At 53.4% G+C, this 25,903-nt stretch overlaps 11 protein-coding genes across 11 annotated transcripts; 7 read left to right on the forward strand and 4 right to left on the reverse strand.

Moving 5' to 3' along the window:
• Positions 1-75: 75 nt before the first annotated feature.
• BDV17DRAFT_279019 (Alpha/Beta hydrolase protein) lies at positions 76-1,723 on the forward strand (the record flags this gene model as incomplete). The annotated part of the gene is made up of 6 exons (XM_073759641.1): positions 76-316; positions 358-475; positions 542-608; positions 676-924; positions 954-1,130; positions 1,163-1,723. 6 exons carry the CDS (start codon positions 76-78, stop codon positions 1,721-1,723), a joined length of 1,413 nt encoding a protein of 470 aa, XP_073620019.1.
• Positions 1,724-1,953: 230 nt separating this feature from the next.
• Positions 1,954-2,978, reverse strand: BDV17DRAFT_286866 (uncharacterized protein; the record flags this gene model as incomplete). The annotated part of the gene is made up of 2 exons (XM_073761027.1): positions 1,954-2,761; positions 2,812-2,978. 2 exons carry the CDS (start codon positions 2,976-2,978, stop codon positions 1,954-1,956), a joined length of 975 nt encoding a protein of 324 aa, XP_073620020.1.
• Positions 2,979-3,735: 757 nt separating this feature from the next.
• BDV17DRAFT_104647 (uncharacterized protein) lies at positions 3,736-5,008 on the forward strand. The gene is made up of 2 exons (XM_073753739.1): positions 3,736-4,569; positions 4,631-5,008. The coding sequence occupies exons 1-2, from the start codon at positions 3,841-3,843 to the stop codon at positions 4,892-4,894; spliced, it is 993 nt and encodes a 330-aa protein (XP_073620021.1). The 5' UTR covers positions 3,736-3,840; the 3' UTR covers positions 4,895-5,008.
• A 624-nt stretch (positions 5,009-5,632) lies between these two features.
• BDV17DRAFT_286868 (sugar porter family MFS transporter) lies at positions 5,633-7,599 on the forward strand (the record flags this gene model as incomplete). Its single annotated transcript, XM_073761028.1, has 9 exons — positions 5,633-5,727; positions 5,775-5,932; positions 5,980-6,084; positions 6,133-6,492; positions 6,538-6,813; positions 6,857-7,079; positions 7,132-7,233; positions 7,278-7,442; positions 7,500-7,599. 9 exons carry the CDS (start codon positions 5,633-5,635, stop codon positions 7,597-7,599), a joined length of 1,584 nt encoding a protein of 527 aa, XP_073620022.1.
• A 122-nt stretch (positions 7,600-7,721) lies between these two features.
• On the forward strand, positions 7,722-9,262 carry BDV17DRAFT_104660 (uncharacterized protein). The gene has a single exon (XM_073753740.1). It carries the CDS (start codon positions 7,997-7,999, stop codon positions 9,155-9,157), a length of 1,161 nt encoding a protein of 386 aa, XP_073620023.1. The 5' UTR covers positions 7,722-7,996; the 3' UTR covers positions 9,158-9,262.
• Positions 9,263-9,813: 551 nt separating this feature from the next.
• Positions 9,814-10,984, reverse strand: BDV17DRAFT_279021 (uncharacterized protein; the record flags this gene model as incomplete). The annotated part of the gene is made up of 5 exons (XM_073759642.1): positions 9,814-9,903; positions 9,957-10,089; positions 10,202-10,466; positions 10,505-10,651; positions 10,717-10,984. 5 exons carry the CDS (start codon positions 10,982-10,984, stop codon positions 9,814-9,816), a joined length of 903 nt encoding a protein of 300 aa, XP_073620024.1.
• A 1,023-nt stretch (positions 10,985-12,007) lies between these two features.
• On the forward strand, positions 12,008-12,484 carry BDV17DRAFT_286871 (OPT oligopeptide transporter protein-domain-containing protein; the record flags this gene model as incomplete). The annotated part of the gene is made up of 1 exon (XM_073761029.1): positions 12,008-12,484. One exon carries the CDS (start codon positions 12,008-12,010, stop codon positions 12,482-12,484), a length of 477 nt encoding a protein of 158 aa, XP_073620025.1.
• A 590-nt stretch (positions 12,485-13,074) lies between these two features.
• Positions 13,075-14,068, forward strand: BDV17DRAFT_104695 (putative oxidoreductase, short-chain dehydrogenase/reductase family). Its single transcript, XM_073753741.1, has 2 exons — positions 13,075-13,551; positions 13,616-14,068. Exons 1-2 carry the CDS (start codon positions 13,189-13,191, stop codon positions 13,988-13,990), a joined length of 738 nt encoding a protein of 245 aa, XP_073620026.1. The 5' UTR covers positions 13,075-13,188; the 3' UTR covers positions 13,991-14,068.
• BDV17DRAFT_251310 (uncharacterized protein) lies at positions 14,069-15,176 on the reverse strand. The gene has a single exon (XM_073756411.1). It carries the CDS (start codon positions 14,951-14,953, stop codon positions 14,339-14,341), a length of 615 nt encoding a protein of 204 aa, XP_073620027.1. The 5' UTR covers positions 14,954-15,176; the 3' UTR covers positions 14,069-14,338.
• Positions 15,177-15,684: 508 nt separating this feature from the next.
• Positions 15,685-23,798, reverse strand: BDV17DRAFT_298829 (acyl transferase domain-containing protein; the record flags this gene model as incomplete). The annotated part of the gene is made up of 14 exons (XM_073763776.1): positions 15,685-16,560; positions 16,610-17,072; positions 17,128-17,471; positions 17,524-17,598; positions 17,653-17,934; positions 18,023-18,835; positions 18,894-18,919; positions 18,981-19,077; positions 19,123-21,743; positions 21,795-22,145; positions 22,323-22,412; positions 22,469-22,592; positions 22,643-23,006; positions 23,230-23,798. 14 exons carry the CDS (start codon positions 23,796-23,798, stop codon positions 15,700-15,702), a joined length of 7,080 nt encoding a protein of 2,359 aa, XP_073620028.1. The 3' UTR covers positions 15,685-15,699.
• On the forward strand, positions 23,793-25,856 carry BDV17DRAFT_104817 (male sterility protein-domain-containing protein). The gene has a single exon (XM_073753743.1). The coding sequence runs from the start codon at positions 24,485-24,487 to the stop codon at positions 25,694-25,696; it is 1,212 nt and encodes a 403-aa protein (XP_073620029.1). The 5' UTR covers positions 23,793-24,484; the 3' UTR covers positions 25,697-25,856.
• The last annotated feature ends 47 nt before the right edge of the window (positions 25,857-25,903 follow it).

Below are 25,903 nucleotides of genomic sequence, written 5' to 3' on the forward strand. Positions count from 1 at the left end.
TCGGTCCTCTTGGGGAAAAGAAAATATAAGGTCGCTGCCACCGCAGTCATGTCTCATGCGAAGCAACATTCAACAATGGATTTTCGCCAATCCTTGTTATTTTGCCTCCTTGCAATCCTGCCATTTACTTGTGCAGCCTCTAGTGTTATAAACCTGGGATACACCAAGTACAAGGGCACAGCTCTGTCCTCCGTGGTGTCCCAATTCCTTGGGATGCGCTATGCAGAGCCCCCGGTGGGAGACTTGCGCTGGAGGGCTCCACGCGATCCAAGCACAAGATCCGGCGTGCAGAGCGCAGATCAATGGCCGCCAATCTGTATAGGGTTAGGCGAAACGACCGCGTCAACAAGGCAGAAGACTGTCTGTTCGTCAACGTCTTTGCTGCCTCCAGTCTCCTCGTCTCGGTCTACACTCAAGGCGGGGGCTTTGTGACGAATGCAAACACCAATTACAACGTATCGGATCTGGTAGTATAGTCCAATCGCCGCATTGCCCTGGTCAACTTCAACTACCGTGTTGGTCCTCTCGGGTTCCTGGCTAGCGAGGAGGTTCGCGCTGACGGCGATCTGAACGTGGGCTTGCTCGATCAGTGCAAACTGCTGCATTGGGTCCAGAGGTAATTCATCTTGTATGCATCGATGCCAAGGCCCATCGTGTGATTGCTGATGGGTCCAGTTCGGTGGCAGTCCCAGGCACGTAGTCATCCAGGGGGCCTCTGCTGGAGGAACGTCCGCCGCCCATCATCTCACCGCGTACGATGGCAGAGATGATGGGCTTTTTGTTGGCGCCATTGGCCAGTCTCTTGCCTGGACTCGGTTTCTGACAGTGCGCGAGTCAGAGGGTCACTTTGCGTGGCTTTCCTCACGCTTCAACTGTTCCGCTTACAGCCGGATGGGCTGTCTCTGGTCGTTGGACCCCAGCACTGTCCAGACACTCGGCCTCGCTCCCTGGAGAATTTAACGGCTCTCTCTACTCAATTGCTGTTCCAGCCCGTTGTTGACGGAGCCTTCTTAACGGCCCCGCTATACAGTCTCTTCCAACAGGACAAGTTCCTGGACGTACCTCTCATCCTGGGCTACGACACCAACAAAGGCAGTCTCTTCGCAGCGAATGCATCAACAAAGAGTGAAGTCGCCACCTTTATCCAGGGCTGGTCCCACAGCTGTCTGGCCCCCAAATCCAAGAAGTTGTTGATCACTATCCCCCAAATGAATCCGTCCCTGGCCGGGGGTGGTACTTCTCGGCTGAGTCGGAGATTTTCGCAGACGGCGTCCTCCTATGCCCTACCACCTGGATCTGCAGGTCGGCTACAGGAAGAGCGAACTCAGATCAACCGGTGTGGAACTATCGTTACAATTTCCTTGACCACATCGCCTTGGCAGCAGGTCTTGGGGTGCCCCATACCTTCGAAACCGAAGTCATTTTTGGCTCCGGCCAAGCAGAGAGTATCAGCGCTGGCTTTGCAGGGGCGGGGGCCTCGTACTCCACGTACAATGAGGCAGTTGTCCCAGTTGTCCAAGGTTATCTCACTAGTTTTGTAAATTCTCTTGACCCGAATACATTTCGGTCTCCGTCATCGCCGGAGTGGGAGCTTTTCGAAGCTGAAGATGAAGCTCGACTCAAGCTACAGACAAATCGAACGGAGGTGGAGAGAATACCGCAAGTTCTACTGGAAAAGTGCGAGATTTGGTACATCTTTGAGAAGAGTATAGTGCAGATGTAAGAACAAGTCAATTGGTATTATGAAACAATTCTAGGAAATAAAGACAAAATGGGCCAGTCTTCCCTCGCCAGTGCTGATCAACGCCGATCTGATCATCATCCGGGTGCATCAAAATGCAGATTAGACTGAGACTGGCCACTAAACCAAAACAGTATAGACAGGAAAGGAAGATACTATTCACAGATGGGTCGCCAGGCCTCTTCTAGATGGTCAAGGAAAAGACATCAGACCTATTTGGAGGACCAGTCGCGGACCTTGGTGTAGGGGTTGGCGCGCTTGACGAAGCCACCAGGGCCGCCCTCGACGAGGTTGTGCGACTCGAGGTCGAAGCAGGTAGCGGTGCTGTTGGAGCCACCACCGCAGATGGGGTAGGGGATCTTGTTCTCCATGTCGCAGAAGAGGTTCTCGGCCTTGTGCACAAAGTCGGGGCCCATGGAGGTCTCAGACTGGCAGAGTCTGGTGGCAGAGTGGTGCTGGGAGTCAGAGACGACGAGCTCGGTGGCAGTCCAGGCAGCGCGCTTCTTGCGGTCAACACGAGCCTTCTGGCGGCGAGCGTTGAGGTCGCGCTTCTTCGCATCGGTCCAGAAGTTGACGACGTTGGGGTCCTCCTCGGTGCGGAGGCCAAAGTCGATGTCGTTGCAGATGGACTGGGGATCGGTGTTGCCCTCGTCGAACATGTCGGCGCCGTAACGGGGCCAGCGGACCTGGAAACCGGTGTTGGGCTGGTCACCATTGCCGTCGATCCAGAAGCACTTGGGCTGGTAGGAGTTGTCGGTGTTGGTCCACATGTTGCTCTCGTACCAGGTGCCACCGCAGGCCTCGCCGTAGTCGCCAGAGACGGCGAACTTGTTGCCACCGGCGGCGTCGCTCCAGGTGGTGGTCACCCAGGCAATGCAGATCGCATCGTTGTTGGCAGACATAAGAGAGTAAACTCCCTGCTGGTCGTGGTCGACCTCGACGGTGCCGACAGTGCCATCACCGACAGTGCCGGGGTCGGCGACCATGTTCTTGAACTCGCCAAAGTCGTTGAAGACACGGCTATGAGATGTTAGGGCGGACATAACAAAGATGGTATGGTCATGACTTACATATCGGGAAGGTCACCGCCAGCGTCTTCAGTACCAGTGCTGCCGTCGAGGGCAATGGCGAACTTGATGGTCGAGCCGGGCTCAGTGGTGTCGGCAAAGTTGGACTGAGCGAAGGAGACCATGGTGAGGACACCGGAGATGACTCCGATAGCGTCGACGACAGACATTGTGCTGGATTGAGTTGGCAAGTTGGAACTTGAAGGAGAAGAGATGAAACTGGTCCGAAGACTGGCTGTTGAATGCAGGCGAGAGAGCTGGAGGATGCTTGAGCGAGGATGGATGCTTCAATGCCGGTACTCCAGGACGTTTATATAGACGTCGATCTCAGATACGACCATCGTCCGATTGAGTCTCTGCGTATACTTTGTCGAACTGATTGACCTCATCTGGTCTCGGTCCTGCTTAGCCTCGAGTACCTGGCAGGCGCATGTTACATCGTCCGGGGGCCAAACCCATGATCGACAGTGTGAATACCTCGAGCATACAATGACTTTGATGAGTGTCGAGCAGTCCAAGGCAGTCGAGCGTGGGGGCGGCCCCAAGAAAGCAGGATACTGTCATTACTGTTAGGGCATTGTTCCTTAGCTGCCATGGGGGCCGAAACCCCATGTGGGCAGCAGTCGGCTCAGGTGGGCCCGCCTGGCCGTTGCATGATTCATGGGGGTTCCTTCAGGGCTCTTGGCTTGCCCTTGGCTTGCAGAATCTCTGTGGAGCTTGTCCATAAGCCCTCTGTAGCGAGTGGCTGCGCTTGGGGATCGGCGTGTACAGGGCAGAGCCGAGCTCCCCTGTAAGGCAGTATCGCCCCAGTGGACTCGCATACTTCCGTATTCCCAGTCTTACCCCGTGTCCCATAAGCCTTAGGAGTGCTTCGGCAAGCCTCTGATATCATACCTTCAGCTGGTTCATTTAACTGCGGTTTCATCGCAGTGTCTGGTCATAAAACACCCACCAACACTGCCCTCTTCTCCCCCCATTTCTCTTTTTTGACTGTTCCCCTTTCAGCTATCCATACGATCCTTCGCCTGTAACATGATCCACTCGAAACCTTCCTCTCTCGTCTTTCTCGTCGCCCCCATCCTGTCTGCCTTGGCACAGGACCTCAGCGCGGGCATCGTCGGATGCTCTGATGTCGACTGCCCCAACGACGGGTTCGACGCCTGCACTGTTGCAGACGATACCTACGCCGGCATTGGACTGGCACGCGTCGCGGATGCACCGGAATCTCTCAATGGCATTTCCTTGGTCAAGGGAGTGCATATTGATGACCCGGAGTCTGGCGGAGACGCAGACAACGGTGCTGAAGAGGGCCGTACCTTCAAGTCAGTCTACTACCTGGGGACTCCATCCAACCTAGACGTCAGCGACCTGTCCGGCTGCGCTGTGGTCTTTAACGACCCCCCTACTAGACGCTTCCAGGAGCCCAAGGTCAACGGCACCGTCGACGTCGACGACCGCCTTGCGACTGGGACCTGCCCGGACGTCATTCAGCAGGGCTGCATTGATGCCCTTACAGAGCAGGCCAGCAATGTGCGGTATACCGACTCTAATGCATGCTCTTCTCTCCAGTCCGATCTTCGTGGCAATGTTCCAGATGAGTGCAGAGACTTGACTGGCGCCGGTGACGGGCTGGGCAACTTCACCGTTGTCCCCCTGGACAATCTGTCCACCGTCTCGCAGTCGGCCAATGCCTCCTCCGACTGCTGGCCTGTCCTACCCAAGTCTGATAACCTGGCCAGACTTGGTGAGGTGACTTCTATGGTACGTTCTTCTCTTCCCTTCCTTCATTACCTGCATCCAATGTTAATACATCTCTCTCCAGGGCAACTACACCGACGCAGGAAACCTCGCCGAGATGTACAAGATCACCCCGATCCTGACTGTCTTCACCTCCAGCAACGACTCCAACAGCCTGGTGAACAGCACCTCGGCGTCCCTCACCTGCCTCAAGGTCGTGACGGACCAGGGCGTCACCAACGTGGATAACACGACCGACACTGGGACTGGCGCCGCCCCGGTCTCGACCTACAATATGGCTGGAATCGGCGCGGCGGCGCTTGCTACTGCCATGTTTGTGTTGTTTTAGATAACACCGAAGCTGTTATTTGGTGATGACTTTGCTGTGTATTGTTCTACTTATACTTAGTTTATGACTGGAGAGATAGTTCTCTCGATAATACTATTTTGTGAAAGACCCTGGGCGTGGAGATGGTTAACTCAGAGTAAGAATGTAAATGGTTTCTATCAGTCTTCGTAGACTAGTAAAAGAGGAGCAAGACCAGGTGGCCTCCTCTATAAGTACCTTATCTCTACGCTGCGGTCAGGCTTGGCCGCCAATGAGAATGGAGTTGTTTCTTAGTAAGCGCCAACCGGCCAATAGAAGCCAAGGGTTGCCCTGGCCAGCCCCCCTACCTTCCTATTTCAGGAGATATAAGTATAAGGGGTTCCTCGCAGATCCGTTCATGCCATTCTAGTCCCATTACAAGGGTTAAGCTTTGATTGAAAGCTGGGAAAGGACATGGGTTAACCCAAGGCTAAAGCCATGGTTAAAGCCATGGGCCTGAAGGCTGCCGACCAGTTCGCAGATCAACGGTTGCCCGATCTGCAGTTTGCGCTGGCAGCTTACAGCGGGCTGCCAGCTCATCCTGAACATTTAGGGTAGCCCATACTCTATAGACCTACAGTAGTATCCTCCCTCGGCTCCTGTCGGTGATCGGCGGCCAATATTCCATCAATCAGAGTCCCTCTGGCGCACCCCGCTTCATCAACTCTCAGTTTGTTCTCTTCGTAGCTCTCGATTCTTCTATGTAACTGCTTTTGGACCATGTTGCGTACCGTTGAAGACCGACCGACCCCTAAAGAGGTGTACAACTGGCGGCTGTACACTGAGGCCACCATCATCGCCACTGGTTCGCTCTTGTATGTCTTCCCCTTCTTGGCTCGCTGTGTGCTAAAGAATGTATCAGGTTCGGCTATGATTCAGCCTTTGTCGGAACGACGATCGCTCGTCAGAGCTTCGTAGATGCCTTTAACATCATCGAATCCGAGGCGGCTGATATATCGAGCAATATCACGTCGACCTTCCAGGCCGGAGCCTTCTTTGGCGCGATCTTCTGCTTCTTGCGTAGGTCCCTCTTTCGCGGCCAGTCAAGTCCACTGACTGTTTTCCAGTAACCGAGAAGATCGGACGAAAATGGGCACTCCAAGCAAATACTGTGGTTTTCTTGATCGGAGCGATCATCATGACTGCGGCGACCCATCAACTTTCTTACATTTGTAGGCGAATTTTCTTCCACCGCGAAGTATCCCTGCTGACAGCTCAAGACGCCGGACGAGCGCTCACCGGCATTGCATGTGGTGCCATCACTGCAACTGTCCCAAGTAACATCGCAGAACTGTCCATCGTCTCGATCCGAGGGATCCTCACCGGCTTCTTCGAAGTCGCATACCAGGTCGGTAGTCTCGTCGGTTTCTGGATCAACTATGGGATTAACGAGAATATGGACAACTCCTCAATGGCGAGCTGGAGAGTTCCGATGGCGGTGCAGATTGCCCCTGCTGGTGTTTTGTTCATTGGCGGCTTCTTACTCCATGAGAGTCCGCTGTGGTTGATGCGCAAGAACCGCGAGGACGATGCAGCGACTGCATTGGAGGCTTTGAGGAAGCTCCCTCGGTCTCATGAGTGTGAGTACACCCGGTCGGAGGCGACAGAAAGCTGATCTTGTTTAGATGTACAGGAAGACATCGCGATGATGCGCACCAGACTCCAAGACGAAGCGCGCATTGCCGAAAAATACGGTCAAGGCGCTTGGGCGTACTTCAGGGGAGCCCTATTCGAGCTCTCGCGCCATGGAATGTGGAATCGCGTGCTGTTAGTTTTCTGCGCCTTTGCGCTGCAGAATATGTCCGGTGCTGCTGCAATCAACTATTACTCTCCAACATTGTTCGCTTCCATCGGGATCAGCGATGTCGCTCTGTACACTGGGATCTATGGCTTAGTCAAGGGTTCGTGAACTGAATTATACATACAGTAGACTGACAACTGTAGCCGTGGCATCCATCATCTTCTACGGCGTGCTTATCGATTTGTGGGGACGACGGCGCCCAACGATCATCTCATCCCTCGCCTGTTCCCTATGCCTCTGGTTTGTGGGCGCATATGTCAAAGTCGGTCATCCCGCCGATATCATTGACGCGGGAGGGGAGCTGTCGTCCTCCACCGAGGCCGGGGGCAAAGCGGCGACCGCCATGATCATGATCTACTCGGTCTTGTAAGTATCCTTTTACCCCTATCGCAGATCAGATGGATAACAACTCGTTCAGCTGGTCGTTTGGTCTCAACGGTATTCCGTGGATTGTATCGGCGGAGATCTTCCCAGGGGCGCTGCGAAACCTGACAGGAACCTGGGCCGCGCTGGTGCAATGGTGCGACTCCATCCGCGAGATATGACCATCTCTAATGACAGCAGGTTGATTCAGTTCGTCATCACCAAGGCGCTGCCGTACATCTTCAACAGCTTCGGGTACGGCACCTGGTTCTTCTTCGCGTCGTGGATGATGCTCGCCACGCTCTGGTCATTCTTCTTCCTTCCAGAAACAAAGGGCAAGACACTGGATGAGATGGACGCGACCTTGTAAGTGCACCGGCCAGGCGATTCCAGTTGTTCCTCTCCCTCGCTAACGGATCTCAGTGGATACATGGCCGGGCACCCTTCCGGCGGAAAGCAGGACAAAATCATTCCGGGCGGCGCGACAAGTCAAAGGGTCGGGCAGCGTGAGCAGGGAGTGTAGCTAGAGTCGGCTGTGAACATGGGCGATCGGTTGGTCATCGACGAGAATTCGCAAAGGTCCAAAGGCTGATCCGGTTCGGCAATGGAGGCGAGTGCATCGCAGTACGCTTCGCATATCCATCGCTTCTGTAGCTTGTCCACCTTGGTAAACCCCGAATCGTCTAAATGCCTTCTGCTCGTTCCTCAATGCTATACGAAGCGTTCGGACGTAGATGTCGTAATGGTGAGTACCTCACGAGCAGGCTCCTCGTATTCGGACATCAGCCTGCCGAGTTGCACCATCTGATAACGAGGAAGGGGACTCAGCACGAGCTATAAATCCATATTTGCAATGACAAATTAGTTCTTATCTCCCAAGAAACAGCTGCTTTAGTTTCTTTCGCTTGTGTGCATTCGTGATGTCCAGACCACTCGCGGTGATTGTCGGGGCCGGCATTGCAGGGCTCTCAACAGCCTGGTGGCTCGATCAGGCTGGTTGGGACTCTATCATCATTGAAAGAGCATCTTCCCTTCGCGAGAATGGGTATATCATCACCCTCTGCGGCCTGTGCTTGGGAACTCTGGAGAGAATGGGACTGAGGGAACGACTGGGCACCGCCGCTTGCGCCTTCAACGAAAATGCCTTTCGGGATAACAAGGGCCGCGAGCTTCTGAGACTATCGTATAGAGACATCATGCGCGATATTCCGTTCATCAATCTCAGACGCTCTGAACTGGTCCGCGTCCTTGCCGATGCCCTGCCAGCGACCGCGTCGATCCGGTTCAACGAGACGGTAGACGAGGTAATCGAGCACGGAGACAAAGTCGAGGTCAAACTCTCCAGCGGAGATAGGGTCACCGCAGACCTCTTGGTCGGCGCAGATGGATTCCGATCGGTAGTCCGACCGTATGTCGCGAACGAGAGCCTCGAGCCCCTGGGTTACCGCATGGCCGTCTATGACATCCAGTCTGATCTGGACCTCGAACCCGACTGCGTATCTTTCACTGCGCCCGGTCACTTGGATGTCTTCTATCGTCTTCCTGGAGAACGACTCGTCGCCTTGAATATCTGGCGCGACGACAATACCGAGGCAGAGACGAGACCCCGAGATGATCGGTTCGCACTTCTCCAGCAGGTCTGCAGGGGCAGTCATTCTCAAGTCCAGGACATCCTGGAATTTGCGAAAGAAGGAGGCCCAACACCCGTCATCGATAGCCTCACGCTCGTCAATCCACCAGCATGGTCCAAAGGTCGCACTGTGCTCATCGGGGACGCCGCCTTCTGCCTGACTCTTCTCTCCGGACAAGGCGCCGGCATGACACTAGTCGCGTCGGAAGTGCTCGGGGATGCACTGAAGTCCTCATCGAACATCTCTCATGCGCTGTCTGAGTATGAGAGGAAGATGCGACCGGCGATTGCACGCTTGCAGACGCGTGTCCGGAGCATGGCTGCGATGTATGTCCCCAAGTCGCCGGCGGCATTTCACGCGCGAAATCTTTTTCTGCGCGTCGTTCCTCGGTCTCTTTTGGCGCGTTTTCATCGGACAGCGATCGAGAACGAGATCTCGAGTACAAAGTAGGATTCAGTTCACGTGTCTGGTTTGTTTACCTGTGCCAAGATTGTCACCATCAACGCGCTCTCCTCAGTCACCGTACATTTCACTCTGAGATGCCTCTTCGAAACTTACATCTAGTGTCATGAGTAAAAATGGTTGACGGGCGTGGGTAGATGGAGTGGGGTGTTGGGAAGAACTGTTGAAGCCTGATTGTAGTGTTTAGTTTGGGTGACAATGGGTGCTTATATATATACCACTGACGGCCATGAATACTCACAGAGCTTTCGGACAACCGGGAATCCTCGTATTAAGCCTAGAGGTAGGCAGGAAATGCATAGAGTAGCTAATGGACGCTCAACTACATCGTCGGCTATACCCGAAGCTGTATATAATCGACCTTGTGTGTTCTTTTAGAGATTGTTCGTTGAGCTAGAGTCTCGTTTAAGTTACCAGATTAAGAAGAAATGAAGCCGGGCTGAGTGTTCCTGATTGGGTAAGAAATACGAGCACTAACCACACTGCACGTGACCGCAACAGTCCCTTCAAGCTTCAGTTTTGGCCTTCACTGCTTACTTTTCAGTCTCCCTCGAATCCTCAAACCGACAACTCTTCGACTACTGCTACTGACTTCTCACAAACGGGTCCAAAGGAAACACCAACTTTTCGGCTGCCGCTCCCCCTTACACATGCTCCCATCGCGACCTCAGTCCCTCCGGGGTCTCCCACGCCAGCTCCGCGTCGCGCAGCCACAGCCGCACCGGATGACGGCGCTTCACTGAATCAGTGAACCCGGCACGCGCATGGAGGTCAATAGATTGTTGACCACCTGAATATCGCCCTTGTGAAAATCAAGCGACACCGCCGACTTTTCAGCCAGATAGTGCAATGCGTCCAAGGCTTCCGTCTGGGCTTCGGTGATCGGGGGAAGGGTAGCGCTGCGTGGCTGCCCCAATACCCTGTGAAGTTACGACACGCATACTGGATAAACAGGCGCTCTGGAGAATCGCCCTGCTGAGGCTGGTGGTATAACAGTGGGCGACTGGCAGGTTGCCGTCCCTGCTCGGTGACCGGGGCTCGGCGAGTGTGCGGATGAGGTCAGGTCGAGTGCGCGCCAACTCATTATACACGTGCCAGCTGCTGGAGAGGTAACTCTGCCCACCTTCCGCCGCCTCTACCAGAGCAAATAATGTAATAATATCTCCTGAGTCTGTGCGGAAGACCTGCTTTTCGGTCGTGTACGCCGACGCCTTGATCGTCTTCGTGTCGACATTGCGGCTGAGGTCGGTAATGTGCGCCAAAACAACGTCGGCCGGCTTTCCCTGATGGCGTTGTCCTGTCGATCGCGGATCGGAGCGATATGCGAGGTCATACCGGCATAGATGATGATGTCCTCTTCTCGCGTGTGCTGGTCGACTGGAACGCCGCGAACCACCTTGAATACGCGGCCTTGGGGAACCTCTTTCGAGATGAAACGAAGAGTCTCGTGCAGCTTAGGCAGCTGGAATGTTTCTTGGCTGACTTATCCCAGAGACGCATTGAGAGCTACTCGACTTAGCCTAGGAGTTGTTCATTTGAATGGTGACCTACCCTTGAAGTGCATGCTTGTTCCACCTCTTTCAGGTCGTCTTCCGTCAGATGATAGTTCCAGTCGTATACATGGGCCAGATCTTTCCCGTCCCAGGCCGGATTGGAGGAAAGTCCCTGCGGAAAGCCCTCCGGCAACATTTTGGCCAGATCCTCCAATTGCTGGCGCCGTTTAGTTCGAGCCGCATACTTGGTGGCGCCCGGTAGGTACTGGATATCGGGCTGGCCAACGGGGCCAACAGGCACGGGCGAGACGACAACGGACATTCTGATACACTATTTCGAGTCGACATGGTCTCTTGAAGTTGAAGGTATCAAGATGCAGGTCAAGACAACCGCTCATTCTCATACGACATAGCGTGGCCGCCAACGCAATCGGCGTTGTGGATGGCGTTACCCCGGTTTTCTCCGCCGGCCTTGTTGCCTTCCTGTCCACTGACTTTGGCTTCATGGCAAGCTATTGCCAAGGTGGATAAGGCTCGTAGACGGACTGTAAGCTAGATTGCAGCGTCGAATCACACCCAATGTAACCTCGCCGGCTTAAAACACCAGCAATCCCCCTTCAAACAGTATTCTTTGCGCATCGTAGTCAACAGATAATCCAGCATTCAATGGCGCCTCCTGCATACAAGGTCAGCACTGTTGTCGAGACAGCTGTCGACAAAAACAGCGACAGGCCCGTCCCAGAAGCTCCTCCGATTCCTGAACTTCGGACAGCACTTTAGGATCAAAGAACATGTGGTTGCAGCGCTCATCGCATCGTCGGGAAACAATGGCCTGCAGGTGTCGAGGTGCATGCTGTCGAGCGCTTGTTCTACGACTTCCGCATCTCCGCTTCCACAGCCGTCTTGAGCACTTTCTCGATCGCTCTGTGTGGTTTCGTCCTCGCCGGATTGCTGCGGCCTCTTATTGTCTATCTGGCCGACATGGTCTACTGGGAAACCCTGCCCCAGGTGGCTCTGCATCAGAATCTACACTTCATTCAACCCGCGCGACAACAAACGCCGACTGATCAAGTTCGGCTGGGCTTTGGAAATCGCTGCGGTCTGGGAGATGTTTCCCGCATACATGGTGACCTGGTTGGGAGGCCTCTCGATTTTCTGCCTAGCGTTTATGCGTGCACCAGAGCATACAAGGAAGATCTTCACCACCATCTTCGGCGGCGCCTCGTCGACGGATCGGCTCTTCTGAACTTCTCGCTCGACTGGCAATATATTCAGAGTACCTACCTCTCCCTACCGTTCAAGCAGCAGGTAAACACATGGATTGGCTACGCAATCTTACGTGGTCATGGCTGGGCTATACTACGGCAATGCGTGGGATGCAAAGACGTTTCCGTTTATGTCGACTGCGCTCTTCCTTAGTAACCGGACCACATTCTCCCCTGACTCGATTACCAATCGCCAAGGGACCATTGACTTCGACAAACTCGAGCAGGTCGGTCTGCCGAATCTGACGGCGAGCACCGTTTGGGGTTACCTGACCCAGAGCATCGGTGCCCTCATCACCCATGTTCTCATCTTCTGCTGTAAGGACATTGCCACCGCGTGGAAGCAAGCATGGAGCAAGACGCAGCCTGATCCGCACTACCAGGTAATGCTCAAGTACAAGGAGGTCCCAATATGGTGGTACTATGTGTCCTTCGTGCTGACTTTCTTCGAGCGGCCCAACAGTACAAAGCCTCAACAGCCAAGCCATTACCTGGTCTCTTGCCAAGGAAGTCTACGACACACGGTCGCTACCTCATCGTGCCCCTCGGTCTTCTGATCGGCCTCGTCTTCCCCATCAACACAGCGGTTATCCGGGGCTTTTGCAGGCAACAATTACTTCGGGAGTACATCGTGGGTCTGGTCGTCGATTGCCGTTGGCGTCTTTTCACAGATGTGGCTGCGCCGTCACTTGCCGAGAATCTACAACGAGTAAAAATTATCTCATTGGCGCTGCTCTGGACTGAGGTTCCCAACTCATCATTTTCGTTCTGTCTTTTGCGGTGCTTGGGGCGAGTTGGACGGAGCGACCGTTTCCTATGTGGTGGGGAACCCCGGCACTGGGCCCCTACTTCGCGGTTGCAGCCCTGTTCTTGTTTCAGAGCTTTGAGGTACAGGCGCATGGTCCTAAGGCATGACATTCCAAACTGGAATACTCTGATTGGTGCTGGCATACAGCGAAACAGCAGGATAGCTGAAGCGTCACCACGCGGACTCGGAGATAGGGCGAAAGCCAGGCCAACCAACGTATACTAAACTGGTATTTAGCTCGACGCAGATCAGATCCTTCAGTGCAATGAGCTGACAGCCGTTCCCAACAATATACGAAAACAAAGTCCGAATTCCGTCTGCGCAAACCGGCCGGAGTCCGGGCTTAAATCCACAGGTGCATATCAGCCCAGCTTCAGCATCCACCATCCACTTCATTCAAGTTACATCGCCTCTCTACAACTGTCTATCTCACCTGCAGTCAACAGCACCAACATGTCTCTCACCGGAAAAGTCGTCCTCATCACCGGCGCCTCCAAAGGCATCGGCAAAGCCACCGCCCTGCGAGTCGCCAGCGAAGGTGCCAGCGTCGTCCTCAACTACAACACCGACGCCTTGTCCGCCGAAAACCTAGTCAAGGAGATCGGCGGAGATCGCGCTCTCGCTGTTCAGGCCGATGCCTCTAAACTGCCTGACCTCGATCGCCTCGTCGATGCGACTGTCCAGAAGTTCGGCAAGATCGACATCCTCATCCCCAATGCTGGCATCCTCCCCATGCGCGACCTCGAGCATACCACCGAAGCCGACTTTGACTTTACTTACAATCTAATGGTCAAGGGGCCGTACTTCCTCGCACAGGCATGGGGACCCCACCCACTCCTTTCGCCCTTTACTCATAACAAGTGCTGACACCCACCCCCAGAAAGCAGCAAAGCACATCTCTCCCGGCGGCCGCATAATCCTCGTCTCAACGGGCGTGACCGTCCTCTCCAACATCTTACCAACATACCTCCTCTACGCCTCCGCAAAGGCCGCGGTCGAGCAAATGACCCGCGTGATGGCCAAGGATCTCGCGCGCCAGGGCATCCTGGTCAACTGCATCGCGCCGGGCCCAACGACCACGGGCCTCTTCTTGGAAGGAAAGTCCGACCAGATGCTTAACATGATTGCGGGTCTCAGTCCCTTTGGGCGCATTGGTGAGCCGGAGGAGATTGCGAACGCGGTTAGCTTTTTGTGTGGGAAGGACAGTAGTTGGGTCTCTGGGCAGATTCTTAGGGTGAATGGGGCGATGGCTTGATATATTTATTTATTGGATTAGCTCTCAGCTTGTGAATAGAATTATTTCCTTGTAGTTTCAGGAATTCGAAGGTTTCACGTCACATCCTTATATCCAAGTCGGGAGCTCCAGTCAACGCAACTATAGATCCACCATCTTCAGATACTCCTCGCGGGTCTCCAGGTTGCGGTACACCTGGGAAATCCCAGTCTCAAATATCTGATAGACCTCCATCCGCGCGATAGACGCCAACTCCGAACTGGTCCTCGCCAAACGCGACCACGGCCTTGACCGAGTGGCTCTTGTACAGCGCTGCCTCGAGGATCCGCGGGTCGACTTTCTCTCCGGTCGCGAGGTAAGTGGGAAGGATCAACACACCGCGATCGGACTCGTCAATATAGTGGTGTGGATGGCAGATGGAATCCTGTGATTCAGGTCTTGTGAAGAGAGAAGAGACTCGAATGAAAGCGGCAAGTGAATGGGGATTGTATCCTGTGCTGCTTCTCGTGCTGTTGCTTCCAGGCGTATAGGTGCAATGACAGCAGTTGCCGAGGTGCGCCGGAGAAGGCTGCGGATTGAAGTACTAATCCTGGGCGACAGCAGTAGCGCTGGTACATCGAGGCCAAGGAAAGACATCTGGGGCAGGGATAGCCCTATATCGCTCTCCATCAAGAGCGCAATGGGGACTCCCTTGTTGACGGATCCATCAGCCACATTGGGCAGTTGTGGGAGGACGCTGAACTGAATCCAACCAGCGCATCGTGAGATGGCATCTCTCAGCTGAGAATTGGTGACAGATATGAGCGACGGAAACGGACGGTCAGGATTCTGTTTGGCCTGTAGACAGAAGACATGGTTGGGATTCGCTACGGCGTTGGACTCGATGACTTCAGGTAATTTTCGCAAGTATCCCGCCTCGTCAGGCGAGGGATACGGCCTGATGACGGGGCGCTGGAAAGGTCTCAGATCTCCTTTGCAAGACATGGTCAAGCTGACGAGTTATCATCAAAAGAGGGGCTCAGACGGCTTACGTGTTGGGTGTGACCGGCGTCGAGGTGAAGATACTTATCCCCCACCCCAAGACCCCGAATTTAAACCCGGATACCAAGATATTTAGCAATGAAGAAGCTGGTTGAAACAGTAACTTAGATCTGCAAGGGTTTAGCATTGACAGAAACTACGAGGCAGCTCCGGTGGAAGACCTAGGCTCTGTCATACAATCTTGCACGTCTTTGGGTCAGGAGCGGAATAAGCATGCCTTTGGGTCATTTCAATACCACAAGAGCTATAGTTCGTGGAATTATATGCCGAACAGAGGTCACCTGATGTAATTTCGGTGGCTTTTGTGCCTTCTAATTGCTCACTGCGCTCGGTTGGCGCAGCCTTTACTTATGCTGATCTCATCACGCAGCAAAGCCACCTCAATCACTTCAAGCCCCAGGCGAGGATAGATATCTCGTCTAGTACTCGACCCCTCTTTCGTGCTTATCGGGGAGGACTGCACCGTGCTGTCTAGCGTTTAATTCCTATCCGTTATCGCATTTTACTGCAGTTCTTGTACAATGGCGGGCACGTTAGTTAGTCTACTCGACAGGAGGCAGCTACATAGGGCAAGACCAGAGGAGCAAAAAATCAGTCATATTTCAGTCTGCCAACAACCAAGTAACAAATTACTTCCGTATCATCTGAGATCAAACACTATACAGAAACCAGAAAACAAGCGGAACAAACTACGCAAGATTATACCTCTTCTTCATCCCATCAATAGCCAAGCCCACCAGCCCCTTGACATTGCCCGCAGCAGTAATATCACTCAGGCTAATCTGCACGCCTAGCCTCTTCCTCGCCCACGCCCGGGCCTCAATGGCAATCAGCGAGTCGATCGGGATGTTGGCTAGTGTTTTGAGATCGACTTTACCAGCTGGCGCTTTGGACTTTGTCGTAGGAGATTTGATCATGTATCCGACCTTCTGGATCAGAAAGTCCTCTGTCGCTGGGCGGTTGAGGATTTCAGGATCCGAGTCTACCTGCGCGACGAACTCGACGATGTCGTCGACTCCGCTGGCACTCTCCTGCTGACGCTGGGCTCTGTTGGAGAGGATGGCGACGCGGGCGTCGCCGCGTTGCCGGGCCCAGGTCGCTGTTGAGTTGAGGCCGAGTATTATCTGGTTGCGGTCGTAACGGTCACTGCTGTCTGAGCTGTCTGGTTTGGAAGAGTGATGTATCAAAGCCTCAATAGCATCGAGTGCCTCTTGTTCCTTGATGAACCGGCACTCTAGTCGGGTGCTGAAGCTCTTTATAAGCTCTGGACTGCGGCTGACGTAGCCTATATCTGCCACTGGTCCGAGATCGATCACTGAAGCAGGCTGCCCGAGGGAATTGCGATGCTTCGCTAAAGCATGAATAAACGTGTTTGCTGCTGAGTAGTTGCACTGCCCAGCCATTCCGGCAACGCCTGCGATTGAGCCGAACATGATGAAGAAGTCTAGTGAGTGCTGTTGGAATGCTTGATGCAGATTCCATGTGCCATCGACCTTGGCTGTTAATGGGATTCTCCAATCTTCGAACGTCATGCGTTCTAACGAGACATCCTAGACACGTATCTCAGTAAATGACTTCATACTTTGTAAGATAACCTACCTTCAGGGCGAGGGCAAGCTGGACGACACCTCTAATAGGCTTTGGGCTGGTAGTGATAGCTCTCTGAATGTCACCTATCTCCGATGCGGTACCTTGAACAAAAACAACATCGCATCCTTGACACTTGAGCTCCTCAGCAAAATGGCGATGCTCCTCAGATGTGCCTGCACTGGGTGAGAGATACACTAGACAACGGGCGCCTTTCTCCACCATCCAGTTCGAAAGGGCACGCCCCAACCCACCAAGCCCCCCGCTCAGTAGGTATGCGTTATCAGGCGGAAGAGTAATTTCGGCACGAGTATCCTTCGTGGGAAGCTCGCTCACATCTTCCGGCATCCGCACCAGGATCTTCCCAATGTGCTGTCCAGTCTGCATATGCCGAAAGGCACCGGCGACATCTGATGCGTCGAAGCACGTTACGGGTGAAATGGGGCCAACTAGCCCCGACTTGACGGGGATGGAGCTGACATGTATTAGCATAGACACTTACTGGATCGAAAAAGGACCTAAGGACCTACAAGTTGGCCGATTGATTTGTAGCTTCATCCATGTACTCGCCCAGATCCACTGTGATGAACGACCTTCGGTCAACGAAACCCTTCATCGGAAGCATCGCATCGGCAAGTACATCTCTCCTACTGATGTCGAACATTGTTCCACCGAGAGAAACACATTCCCACGAAGTTCGTAGTAACTCTCCACTCAAGGAGCTCAGGACAATGTCCACACCCCGGCCGTTGGTCTCGCGCATGAGGCCGCTAAGGAATGAAGAGTCTCGTGAATTGAAGATATGTGATCGAGGTATGTCAAAGGTGTCTATCAAGTATTGAACTTTGGCCTCACTACCAACTGTTGCATATATCTGTTCTTGGTTTAGGGGCGTCATCCTTCACTTGAGAGCAGATGAAACTCACCGTCGCGCCGATGCCCTTGCATATCCGGATAGCCGCTATGCCAACTCCACCAGCGGCGGCATGAACCAAGACAGACTGCAACAGGCTCGGAATCAGCAATTGTTTATCAAGCAATGTGGAAGTACATACCTGTCCGCGGTGCAGATTGCCGAGCCTTAAGAGGCATTGGGCTGCGGTAAGCGAGACAATCGGCGACGTTGCGCCCTCTTCGAGTGACCAATCTTTGGGAAGTGGAATGACTTTCGCTGCTGGAACGGTAACATGCGTCGCAAAGCATCCAGGCCCTAGGAAAATGGCTTTTTCACCTGGCTTTACGTGCGATATACCCGAGCCCACCGACTGGACTATGCCGCTGCCTTCCAGGCCGAGTTGGTCGGGAGTTGCGATTAGACCAAGAGCGGTGATGATATCCTGTCACCAGTAACTATCACATTCGTTTGAGAAGAATGAATCCTCTTACCTTGAAATTGATTCCAATATACGCGACCTTGATCAGAACCTCACCAGCAGCCGGGGTGGGAAGCTTGTCTTCTCGCCAAAACATGGAGTCCAAAAGTCCCGTAGACTCTATCCCAAGTCTTCTCGGGGCAACATCCTTGGCTGGACTCTGCAGCTCTTGCTCTGTGCTTACAGCTTCGAATCTTGCCACATGTACTACGCCGTCGCGAAGCGCATACTCTTCTCTTCTTGGGTCCACTGATTGGGTACGGCACAAATGTTCGTAGATATTCAGGAGATGAACAGTGGTCTTTTCGCCAAGCTCGTCAACGTCGAATATTGATAATATATTGCCGTCAGTGTGGACCTCGCCATGGAAAGCGCGAAGGAAGCCATGGATCAGGCCGTATCGGGGGTCAGGAGAAGTTATCTGCGATGACTTCGTAACCCATAGGACGCGCTTCACCAACGGATGAACTAGGAAGTCTTTCAACTGCTGGAAGGACGTTTGCGTCGCATTGAAGAGGAACGGCTCCGTTGCATCCACCAGTGAGATAACTTCGCCCTCGACAGATGGTGGTTGATCCAGTGCGCATAGGTTGACTTGATACCCTCGCTTCTGGAATCCTCGTTCAACATCGTGAGCCCATTTACAAGGTTTGTCGGGAATAAGGAGATTGACCCTCCGCGATTCGATCGGCAAAGTCGGGGACGATGAGACTAGATTGACGACGGAACTTGTGTCTTCATGAATCGCAAAATCGATCCCATTCAATCCGGCTGATTTGAGTTCTTGCCTCCAGCGGTCCACTGAGACGTACGGTTTATCGATGCGCTGGTCATGCTCACCTACCCACCAGCCTGGGAGCAGCCCCTAAACAATTGTCAGTACCGATGAACGAGGAAAACTCGTATATAGGTAAGGGACGTACGAAGATGTACTCAGCCCCTCGGCATTCTGCAGTGGTATCATTGTTAGAATACCGTGAACCTATACATACAAGACTTGGAGAACCTACCCTCAGCCAGCTCTTGAAGGAACAGACGACCACCGGGAACGAGAAGGGACTTGATGTTGGCCAGCGAGCGATGGAGACTGGGCGTTGCGTGGATAACCTGGATTCGTCAGCTAGGAGTGGCCATCGCGGTCACTGTACGCACGTTAGAGGCAATTATCAGGTCATAATGTCCTAGTTTGAAGCCCTGTTGTGCGGGGTCCTCGTTGACATTCAGGACTGTATATTCCATTGCCTCGTATTTCGAGAACCTTTCTTTCGCTGCTGCAAGAAACCCCGCGGACACATCGGTGAATGTATATCGTGAGTACAGACGACTTCCATCAGGCGCGTGCAGATAGTCAAGGAACCTAGCCGTTGCACTTCCAGTCCCAGCTCCGACTTCGAGGATGTTGAGTTCGGGATTGGAATGTCCAAGGGTGGCAAAGAACTGGTTACATGAATCGAATGATAGAAGAAAATCATATACATCCTTCAGTCCGTCATCTTCGACGAGGAGATGGAGTGCATTGCATGTGCCCTCAAACACTCCTGCGATGTTGTCCAGAACGCGTTGCATGCATGCGGCTAGAGGAGATAAACTGGGATACTCCTCGGCCCTCTCTAGCATCCAACTTATCATCTTCAGAGGCGTCGAAGAGTCGAATGGACAGTCGTTTGCCCGGCCAAAGTCAGAAAGACGCCAGATGCCTTGATTCTCTATCCTACTCTGGCCAATCGTCAACCATCGCTTATATTTGAGGAGATATTCTTCTTTAGGCTCCACGGCCGTGACGCGAGCTGCAGTTTCTGCTATGAATAAGTCCACCAGCCTATCACGAAGTTCGCTCTCCAGGGTCCGTGGTGGTGGGGGTTTTGCCATAGTTGCCGGCGGTAGGAAGTCAATATGCGGCACCCATGCCGGTCTCGCCGCAAGGTCGCTTTCCTGCTCTAGAGAGTTGTCATCGCCTATGATGTGCAGCCTCGCCCCTTTGACCGAGAGCACGACTTCGTCATTTGCTGTCGCTCCGAGGTCACCGAGGATAAAGCCACCTTTTCCTGGGTCAGCCTGGGCTTCAACATGAAGTTCCTCATTAGCCGGGCGAATAAGTATGTCCTCGAACAGGACAGGAAGACTGCGGATATTGATATTGCGTGCGAGACCTCGAAACATTGCCACTGACAGCAGTTGCAGACACCGGTCGATCGTGGTTGGATGCATAACGTATCGACTCAGCGACACCTTGGTCGTCTTCACGGTGGCCTTTGCTACGTGATGAAGAGGGTCTGCATAGATGTCGTCTAGTCCGCGGAACTGCCGATTGTAGTCCATACCAATCTCGCGCAAGGCTTTGTACCAAGTGGCCGATGTGACGCGTCTTTTGAAGTTGGTACCTTTGGTAGGAGGCAGATCTGACCGAGCCGATGCGGGTGTCAGTCGCACTTGGCCCACGCAAACTCGCGTTGTCTCTGCACTTTGCACAGCGGTAATTGAGAACTCATACCAGTCTGAATCCTGGATGTCGGAGACTCGCGCCGGCCGCAGGTTGGTGATCAGTTCTATGCTTTCATTGCTGTCTATGAACAGGGCGAATTTGAGAAGGAGATGGCGAATTTGATAGCTCAGGCCTGGTGAGGACGAGATCTGCTGAATGGCCTCTCCTGCCATGGCAATGTATCCTGCACCGGGGAACAATGTCTTTCCCATGACTCTGTGCCCGTAGAGCCAAGGAGCGTCATCGAGCCAGAGTGTATTCCGCCATGAGGGCTCAATGTCTGTCGACCCCAGGACTCTTGACCCTAATAATTCGTGGTGGGGATACTTGCGATGTCTCCACGCCTCCACCGCAGGTGATTGGCTCCAATATTTCGTATCATGCTGCCACGGGTATGGAGGCAAGTCCACAAGCATGTTCCCATTTCCGTTTATTGCACGCAGATTCATTGGCACACCCGCGTTGTAAAGATGGCCGGCCGTGTAAAGCACAGATGTGATGGGTTCTTCTCCACGTACGAGCGATGGTATGTAAGCGCACGACTCGCCGTGTTTGTGCTCTGAGAAAATCTGGCGTAGTGGCCCAGATAGGGCCGAATGGGGTCCGATTTCCACGAATACTCGAGGGATTGCCTCTTCCTTCGAGTTCAAGACGGCCTGGATACCGGTCAAAAACAAGACGGGTGACTCTAGGTTTCGTCGCCAGTATTTGCCATCCAATTGAGCCGCCTCAGTTATTGGAGAGCCCGTTACTGTTGAGAAGAGAGGTAACATTGAGGACTCCTTTGCAGATAATCCGAGAAGAGAACATTCATACTCATCAGAGGCATCTAGCATGTGGGGGGAATGGTATGCTTTGTCGACGCGGAGTGGGCGGCAGAGTGTGTCCGAGTCTTCACCTTTGATTTTCTCGACGACCAGGTTTAGCTGGTCTTGATCCCCGGATAAAGTCACACTATGTTGACTATTTTCGCACGCGATGACCACGCCTTTGACAAGGTAAGGCGTGACTTGTTGACGGCCCAAGCCAATGGCTGCCATTCCACCCTTTCGTCTCACTTTTTGCAGCACTTGACCCCGGTGATACGCCACCCTAATGGAGTCCTCTGCGGTGAGCGCTCCAGCGGCGTAGGCAGCCGCTATCTCACCACTGGAGTGGCCGATGACCGATGCCGGGGCAATATCCCATTCTGCAAAGAGGTCCACAAGGCCGATGTGAATGGCGCAACATAAGGGTTGAGCCAGTTCCGCTTTGTTCAATTCGCCAGGGGCGGCATCTTTGGATAGTAGGTCTGTTCAACTCTTAGCAACTACCAGTTGTCCCTTCGCCGGTATAGACCAACCTTGCAGGCTCCACGCTGGGGGCTTATGGAGTGATTGAAGAGATTGGTCAAGTAGTCGGATCGTTCTTCGGAATCTTTCATAAGTTAATATTAGCATTTTGCCCATTGCCGGCCACTGTGCACCCTGCCCAGTGAAGACAAATGTGACTTCAGGGGCATGTTCACAGTCAGCGGTGCCGACGTTGAATGAGCCACTCGCTTGGAACTCGGTTTGTAGAGCAAAAGCCCTCCGTGTCAGGTGCTCTCTCCTCTCACAAAGAGTGAATGCCAGATCATGCAGTGAATCTGGTTTCTCCTCAAGGTATTTCTCAATGCCCTCTATTCTCCTGCGAAGGGAAGACTCGCTGTGCGCTGATAGTACAAGTAGACGCGGTTGTGACGCGCTTTGATGTCGTTGGCAGTTTTGCCTTTTCAAACCTATCTCGGACGCAGACTCTAGAATGACCTTCTCGGGCATCAGTCGTTACGACTTTCTAGCACGGGCTTTGCGCTAAGGCGTACTAACGTGTACGTTTGTTCCTCCAACACCAAAGTTGTTCACGCTGATCCTCTCCTTTCTGCCAGCTGGCCAAGGGGTCTCATCCTTGGGAACAATGAGGCCTGCACTCTCGAACGGAACTGTGTTGGGGGTGTGAGACTTGCTGTTATTGTCGGGACAGTGGGCGCAGACATACTCTTAGGGTTTGGCTCGACCATATGAATGTGGGGTAGGATAGTCCTCTTCTCTAGGGACAAGACTGCTTTTATGAGGCTAGTGATTCCCGAAGTTCCTTCAGAGTGTCCAAAGTTAGGTTTGACCTATTTTTAACACGTCAGTAAAGTTAGCTACGAATAATGTAGTCACTGACCGAGCCAACATGAATTCCTTTGGTGAAGACATTGGCCACTGCAGACATTTCAGCCGTATCTCCAGCCATTGTACCGGTTCCGTGACATTCAAAGTACGCAGTCTGGTCAATGTCGTTGATATTCGCTTTGCGATACGCGTGCCGAATGAGCTCTTCTTGCGCGTCTGCTGACGGGGTCGACAAGATCAAGGTGCGTCCGTCATTATTTACAGTTGTTGATCGGATGACAGCTCGAATTACGTCGCCATTCCGTATAGCTTCGTCTAATGGTTTCAGTAGCACCACATTGACAGCTTCTGCCCGCCCGAATCCATCTGCCGAAGCATCAAAGGTCTTACAGATCCCATCAGGAGACAGGACTCCGCTTGTGGAGAGGCTCATGTGAAGCGTAGGAGTGAGAATCAGATTCGCTCCACCTACAATCGCAGCCGAGCATTCGCCGGAGTAGATGTCTTGACATGCCTGATGAAGAGCTACCATGGAGGCAGAGCACGCCGTTTCGACTGTCAGTCTGCCTGCCATCAGTCACTGCGTCACCCTAGATGTTGATACCTGAGCTTACCACAAAGATATCAGAGAGGACTTACGTAGGTCCATGTAAATCGAGGATCCATGCAATGTAGCTAGACAAAAAGAAACTCCCTGCAGCAGCCCCAACCATTGGGTTTCGCTGCTGGCCATCTTTGAGCGTCATTTCGGCCCAGTCCACACCCCAAGCTCCAATGTAGGTCCCGATCTTCTGTCCACGGAATGCCGTCTGTCCTGCATTCTCCAAACATTCATAGACAACTTCTAACAGGAGCCTAGCGCGGGGATCAGACCCAGCAGCCTCAGTCTCGGATAAGCCAAAAAATGAAGCATCTAGCATGGCGACGTCGTCATCGAGGAAGTAGGCCTTCTTGTTCTTCATCGAGAATGCGACATCTCCGTCGTTGTGAAATCCATCGATGTTGAATCGGGATGCAGGGACGGGACACAGACCGTCCTTCTTCTCTCGGAGGAACTGATACATTGCAGGGACAGAGTTGACACCGCCGGGTAACCTTGCAGCCATTCCAACGATGGCAATAGGTGGGAGGCCTCCATCTTGACTGATTGGCACGCACGGGGAATGTGCGACAGGGGGAGATTCAGCAACTGAGGCCGCGTTGGGCATTCGGGACCGGGCTGCCTCAGCCTCGGTCTCCGCAGTCGTATCCATCGAGTTCAGCAGTAATGGCAGGAATTTTTGGCAGTTTGGCTGGGCCGTTGCCCCGGGTTGCAGTTCAGAGAGCGAAAGGGCGTGGTAGAATTCCGGTCACGCATACAGAGACGCACGAGCGTTGAGGTCGAGGCCGGGGATGTTATATCTGGCAGAAATAATCCTCGTCGTTCTTTCCCTGCGGAGCGTGCACGGGATTATGACCGTCACACGCTCTTTGGCCGTTAGGGGAGCCATTGCATGCTGAAAACCCCCATCTTCTGTCGAATCGGGGAATTGTCTATGCAGCGGTCCAACAGCTTTGCGGCCGCGTGCGTTTACGATGGTTGCATTATCTACTGCGCCAAACTCAGAATTACCTCAGCTTTCGAGCTCAGAGCCTGCTTCTGAGCTCTGTATGGTGATTGAAAACCCTGCATTACACACGTCGGATGCTCGCGCAACATCCGCTGTACCCCCCAAATGGGTGACCCTGCTCGGTTTGACCAAAGAAGCATTACCGATGACTCGCGCACCTTCGCCGCGTTGAGCTTTCGACAGTAGGTATTATCCTTCCATCCTCTTCCCGTCTGATTACAACAGCTCATCTTTGTTTCTCCCCACAGTGAATTCCCCGCAAACCAATCTCGCTTTCACACGATATGGAAGATGCCGCACGAGCCGACGAGTATACTCGACATTTCGAGGGTCAAGTTGTCCTTCTTACCGGGGCGACGGGCAGCCTAGGAGGGTGCTTGCTCTATAAGCTGGCTTTGCGATTACCAACGAAGAAGATTTACGCATTGTGCCGAGGGACTGTCCGTGACGCGGTTCGCAAGTGGGAGTCCACCATGCCGCAGCAGATTGAGGACATCCTCGACACGGGTAAGGTTGAGCTGATCGCCGGCGATCTGTCCAAGCCAAATCTAGGGTTGGAACCGGCCATCCGAGAGAAGATGCGCAACGAAGTGACATCCATCATCAACACTGCGGCCAACATCTCCCTGGTCGAGAACTTGGAGAAATCCGTCCGCGATAATTGCCAAACTGCGGTAGCCCTTTTCCAAATGGCATCTAGCTTTCCTCATGTTCAGCTTTTTATTCACTTCTCGAGTCTCGCGGTGAACAGCTTTCTCCCTGAGGGTGTCATCGAGGAGCGGCTATATCCCTCGCCGAACCCTACCGCAGACCCAGCGAACGATTCTGTAGGTCTTCCCGGAGCGGACCCCTCTCAGATAGAGGCAGATGAGCGGTATGCATGGCCTTATGGTCAAGCAAAGCACCTGGCCGAGCGCCTGCTCCTTCGGGAGCCCTCCTCGATCCCAGTGCTCATCATCCGGCCGGCGGCCATCGGACCAGCCATTGCGGAGCCATTTGCCTTGTATGGGCCAGATAAAGCCATTCCAATGCACACTCTTCTTCTCTGCTTCAGCATGTCTGATCTCGACCGCGTCGGGACAACTGACCATGTCTTCGAAGAGGTCCCTGTCGACCTTGTAGCCAACTGCTGTCTCCTTCACCTTGCGGCAAAAACAACCGGCGTCGTCCATTGTGCCTCTCCCTTATACATCAGCCAAACCGCCGCAGAGATCATGTCCACCGCAAGGAGGTGCATTTCTCCCGCCGAGATAGCAGCACTCTTCCGCAATCCACGTCCTTCGACGGCCCTCATGTGGCAGACAAAATACAAGCTTGACAATATTGGCCAAACGCTCTCTTGGCGCATTGACTGCCATCGGTCAGACTATCAGAAGCTAGTGAGAGGCCCAATGGCCCTTGTTCCGGCAGAGCATGATCCACAGTTACACCTGGAGCGGCGGATTCGAAGGATGTATCGAGTGTTGCTGGAAGACAATGGAGAGACCGGAAACTAGATCACCAATATTTCGGCTGGGGCTGTCTTTGGTTCCTGGCGGTACGGTGCATATATTTTTGTACATGATCTCTCCATACAATCGTGACATTCAAGACTATTAACGGGAATCAATAACGGGTGCAATTTCCTTCCATGTTACTGGAATGCATACACCCGGCTATAGTCTGATCTGTCCTCCCTGACATGGTGACACCCTGAAGACTGA

Source organism: Aspergillus undulatus, assembly GCF_047715775.1.
Source record: "Aspergillus undulatus strain CBS 261.88 unplaced genomic scaffold BDV17scaffold_3, whole genome shotgun sequence".
Taxonomy (NCBI): Eukaryota; Fungi; Ascomycota; class Eurotiomycetes; order Eurotiales; family Aspergillaceae; genus Aspergillus; species Aspergillus undulatus.

Coding starts and splice junctions, on each gene's coding strand:
- BDV17DRAFT_104660 (XM_073753740.1), top strand. CDS start 7,997: ATGTCCAGACCACTCGCGGTGATTGTCGGGGCCGGCATTGCAGGGCTC.
- BDV17DRAFT_251310 (XM_073756411.1), bottom strand. CDS start 14,953: ATGTCTTGCAAAGGAGATCTGAGACCTTTCCAGCGCCCCGTCATCAGG.
- BDV17DRAFT_104817 (XM_073753743.1), top strand. CDS start 24,485: ATGGAAGATGCCGCACGAGCCGACGAGTATACTCGACATTTCGAGGGT.
- BDV17DRAFT_104695 (XM_073753741.1), top strand. CDS start 13,189: ATGTCTCTCACCGGAAAAGTCGTCCTCATCACCGGCGCCTCCAAAGGC. Junction 13,552..13,615: donor GGCCGTACTTCCTCGCACAG/GCATGGGGACCC, acceptor ACCCACCCCCAG/AAAGCAGCAAAGCACATCTC.
- BDV17DRAFT_104647 (XM_073753739.1), top strand. CDS start 3,841: ATGATCCACTCGAAACCTTCCTCTCTCGTCTTTCTCGTCGCCCCCATC. Junction 4,570..4,630: donor TTGGTGAGGTGACTTCTATG/GTACGTTCTTCT, acceptor ATCTCTCTCCAG/GGCAACTACACCGACGCAGG.